This window comes from Chenopodium album, chromosome 7 (genome assembly GCF_948465745.1).
Source record: "Chenopodium album chromosome 7, dcCheAlbu1.1, whole genome shotgun sequence".
Lineage (NCBI taxonomy): Eukaryota > Viridiplantae > Streptophyta > Magnoliopsida > Caryophyllales > Amaranthaceae > Chenopodium > Chenopodium album.
Genome location: NC_137840.1, coordinates 59983154 through 59987700, shown reverse-complemented (window position 1 = coordinate 59987700; position 4547 = coordinate 59983154). Strand labels below are relative to the sequence as shown.

At 39.1% G+C, this 4547-nt stretch overlaps 1 protein-coding gene across 1 annotated transcript; it reads right to left on the bottom strand.

Moving 5' to 3' along the window:
• Positions 1 to 756, bottom strand: LOC145640389 (uncharacterized). Its single transcript, XM_081691677.1, has one exon. The coding sequence runs from the start codon at positions 754 to 756 to the stop codon at positions 1 to 3; it is 756 nt and encodes a 251-aa protein (XP_081547803.1).
• Positions 757 to 4547: the final 3791 nt, after the last annotated feature.

Sequence of the window (4547 nt, the reverse complement as noted above, 5' to 3'; positions counted from 1 at the left end):
CTAAATGTCCTCCAAGCCCATTATCTTCTTTGAGTACAGAGGTATTTGTGGACGGACTAGGAGCAGGTCATGGTTAGCATCACATAAGGATCTAATTCTGTAGGAAACTTCACGATGTGCCAGGGGGATCGGAGTACGACAAATGGGTTGCCTGTGACCAATCTTGCCACAGCAGTGGCAATACATAAATACTCCCTCATATCTTAGATATACCCAAATAGCCTTATCAGCAGATATTTCATAGAAGAAGCCTGGAATCAAGGGTTTGAAGCAAGGGATTACTACCTTTGCTCTGATGATTGAGTGAGGCCTATCCACTGAAGAAGCTTGATCGAAACGAATAAACCTTCCAATCTTGTCTAAGATTCTTCTGGCAACTTGAGGTTGACATTCTTCCGTTGGGAGCCCCTCAACACGAATCCAAATTGGGGTTTCAGAGAAGTCTAAATTGAGCACATTATCTCCCATAATCCATTCCTTGAGCAAGATGAATGCTCCTTTGTATGAGGCGAATCCCATGGAGATGAGATTATCTCTGTCTTCCCAAGAAGTACAGAAGAAGAAGAAGAGATCCTTAGAGTGGCTAACCTTTTCAACTATGACTGCTCTGTTTGTTTTCCAACAGCTATCTACCCATAATTGTAGTTGGATTTCGCTAAACTCCCTTGCATCAAGGACTTTCGCCACTACCGTGAGATTATATTTGTCAACATCCTCTGGATCATCATTTGGCATTTTCGGGATACCAACTCCCATTCTATTGAGGTTTGATGAAGGGAGATTAGGCATAATGGGAAGGGGGAAGAATTAGAGAGGAGAGTGGAGAAGGTGAGACAGAGGCAGGGGGGAATTGGTTAGAGGAAGATGGACATAGAAGAGAAGCTTCTCTAGTAACAAGCTAGAGAGAGAGACATTCTAGAGAGAAAGACACTCTAGAGAGAAAAAACAATTCTAGGACATTTAGAAAGGCAAATGTCATTCATTATAACATAAACAAATTATAAAAAAATTTAAATGTTACCCCCAAATGCTACCTAATATCAAAGTGTTACCATAAAGTGTTACATAATATTTAAGTGTTACAAATAAATGTTACTTAACACCATAATGCTACAAAAGTGTTACCTATAAATCAAACAATAATAAAAATTTTAAAGTGTTACTAATAGGTGTTACTTAAGCCCAACTTTGTAGTAGTGTTCGTTCAGCATTTTAAGTGTCGATTGATAATTTCGGGCCATTTTCTGATTTTATTATTATTTGGGCTAAAATAAATAAAATAAATAAAAAGTTTGGGCCAAAATAAAGAATAAAACAGTAAAATAAAAAAAGGTTTGGGCTAAAATTAAATAATAAGTTTGGGTTGAAATTAAAACTATGCTTTGACCAAACATCAAGACTAATCCATGGACTATTCAAAAATTGAATTTAATTAAATACGATTTTTTAAGCACTCTCGGGATTAAATACTAAACCCGACCAATAGTGGCGGTGAAAGGTTGTTCATCATCGGGTTTGGTTTTGGGGAGACATTTTTTGGTGTCTACAGAAGCCCCAACTTTGACTGAGTTTGTAGAAACGTCAGTTTCGAAAACGATAGTCAAAGTACTCGATAGGGACGGAGAATGATTTAAGACGTTCTGCGATCCTAAATAACTTTGTATACGCCGATACCTGCAGAAAAATGTTAGTTCCACAGATAAAAGAGTAAAGGGATAGAACGCTTATCTGACACCAGTGTATCGGTGACAAATGAGTTTGGTAGCTTCCTATGCTTGAAGGAATCCACCGGATGACATTTGTTTAAATGCTTTCCATGCTTGAGGAAAATCGACAAATGAGTTTGGTAGCTTTCTAATCCTGAAGAAAACTACCGGATTACACTTTCCATGCTTGAGGAAAGTCGACATATGATTTTGGTGTTTTTCTATGCTTGAAGAAATCCACCGATAATGCTTTCCATGCTCGAGGAAAGCCGACAAAGGAATTTGGCGGTTTTCTATGCTTGAAGAAATCTACCGGATAATACTTTCCATGCTTGAGGAAAGTCGACAGGTGATGAGATTGCAAGTCTCTGTGTATCGAGAACCTTGCATCATGAAATGATAGTGGTTCGATTGTCCCCGAACGTGGGCTGTAGATGGCCCGCTTGTCCCCGGATATGGGCTGTAGTTAGTCCGCTTGTCCCCGGACGTGGGCTGTAGATGGTCCGCTTGTCCCCGGACGTGGGCTGTAGATGGTCCGCTTGTCCCCGGACGTGCGCTGGTTGTAAATGGTCCGCTTGTCCCAGGACATGGGCTGTAAATGGTCTGCTTGTCCCCGGACGTGGGCTGTAGATGGTCCGCTTGTCCCCGGACGTGGGCTGGTTGTAAATAGTCCACTTGTCCCCGGACGTGGGCTGTAATTGAGACCTGCAAAATAAAATTTGCCAGGGGACTCGTATAGACAATGATTGACTTGACCAACTGACTTGACCAAGTTTGACTTGACACGACATGACATGACATGAGTATGACTTGTGATTGTGTGTGTATAGTTTGAGTGTGTGTGTGCGCAGACACAAGCAACCGAAAATGCAAAAGCAAAAATTTCCCATCATTTTTGTCATAAGACGAGTGGAGGGTACCGACTTTCTCCCGAAAAATAAAGACGTGAAAAATGAAATTTTATTTTCGAACTTCCCTCGATAAAAATTTTGAAAAAGTTTTTGAACTTCCCCAAAATAAAATAATGAAAAAGGGAAGAAGTCTTGAACTTCCTCCTTGAGCAAGACGAAATGAATCGTATGGATTGAATTGCTTGTCCTGAAAATAATGTATGCATGATGCATGTTCTTAAGCCAGGAGGCTAAGGACAATTACATCATGTGACACGATAGATTAATGAACTTAAGTCATGGAGCTAAGCATCATATATGGTGTAAAGAAACGATCTTGAACGTCACTTAGGTCTGGAAGCTAAGCACGTATATAGATGAAGTGATTATGAACGTTGCTTAGGTCAAGGAGCTAAGAAAGATATACTTTGCACAAGTGTATGTACACCTCAAAGAGGTATTTCAAGGGTTTTAATGTGGTTAAGTTGATGGTTTAAGGAAGAAAGGGGTAAAAGACGCAAGACCCGAGAGAAGCCCCCAAGATGTGTAATTGTGAATTTGAAAATTTTGAATTTGAAAATTTTGAATTTTGCAAGTTTATTTTCAACATTTTTTTTTTGCTTTGATTTTTTTTTTCATTCTTTTGAATCAATGTAGGCAATCTCAGATCATGTGGTCCATTACTCACTTAGCATTCATGTTTCTCAGGCACGGTCCCAAGCACCCGATGAGAGACGTAATTTGAGACGTGTTCATATCAAAGACATTGGAACACTTGCCTTTAGACATTGTTTTATTGTTGCTTTGCTTTTTTTTTTTTTTTTTTTTTTTTTTTTTTTTTTTACTTGCTTTTTGAATGTTATACAATTACACATCTTCCAATCCTAGGGTTAAGTGAATGTTGGTTGAAGAAATGTAGGCCAAACGTTAGACGAGGCTCAAAGTGGTTGATGAAGAAATGGAATGTGATTGAACGGTTAACAGGGAATGATAGGCTTGCAAAGGTGCCTCAAGTCATTGGTGTACCTTAGGTTTAGTTTGGTAATTGATTTTTTTTTAGAATGAATGAAAATGCTATGATCGAGATGTAAAATAAATTTGCTCATTTTAGTAATGGAAAAGGTGAAAGAAACACATGAAACGTATAAAAATTCAAAATGGAAAACCTATGCTAGACATGAATGGGGGAATGGAGAGGAATGATAAAGAAAGAAATCATGAAATCTTGCACGAAGGATCTGCTGTGCGCCTTGTGTTCATTACTTCTTGCCGCCTGGAGGGACAGGAAGTTTGTTTGCATCCACCAAGTCTTGAATGACATCCTTCAAATTTGAACATTGCTCCGTAGTGTGGCCCCTTCCTTGATGGTACTTGCAATGGGCATTGGGATTCCATTTGGCGCTCCTTTCTTCAGGTTTTGGCTCTAGAAATGGCCCAATAGGTGTGATCAAGCCTTGACTGTAACGACGATCAAAGGCCGCATCATAAGTGTAGACACCCATTTGTGTCTCCCCAAAACCAAACCCGGTGATGAGTGCCTTTCACGTCAAATCATAATCGAATGAAACGAAAGTGTGGAAAGGTATAGTGTTGCGGAAAGTTTTATTTTTCTTTTCTCTTCTCCCTGATTTTGAAAACTTTATTTTAAGAAAACAGCCAATCAAGTTTGGTTGGTCCATGATATGGGTCCAATAGTGGTGTAGTTGGATGGGGCTTGCAAAGACCTTTTCAACGATATATTATAAGCCCAATTCCGATAAATATTGAGGAAGTTATGGCCAATTTACTAAACTGGGCCCGGTTTGAGCTTTAAGTACGGCCCTATGATCTAGGGGAGGGCCTAATATAATTTATCATTTCTAATGCAATTAGGAATGGTTTTAGTCTTCTAGAACATTCTAGAAGGTCTTATCATTCCTAATTCAATTAGGATTCTTCAGAGTTTTAATCA

Bases quoted from the DNA above. Each gene is read 5' to 3' on its own strand.
- LOC145640389 (XM_081691677.1), bottom strand. From the start codon at position 756: ATGGGAGTTGGTATCCCGAAAATGCCAAATGATGATCCAGAGGATGTT.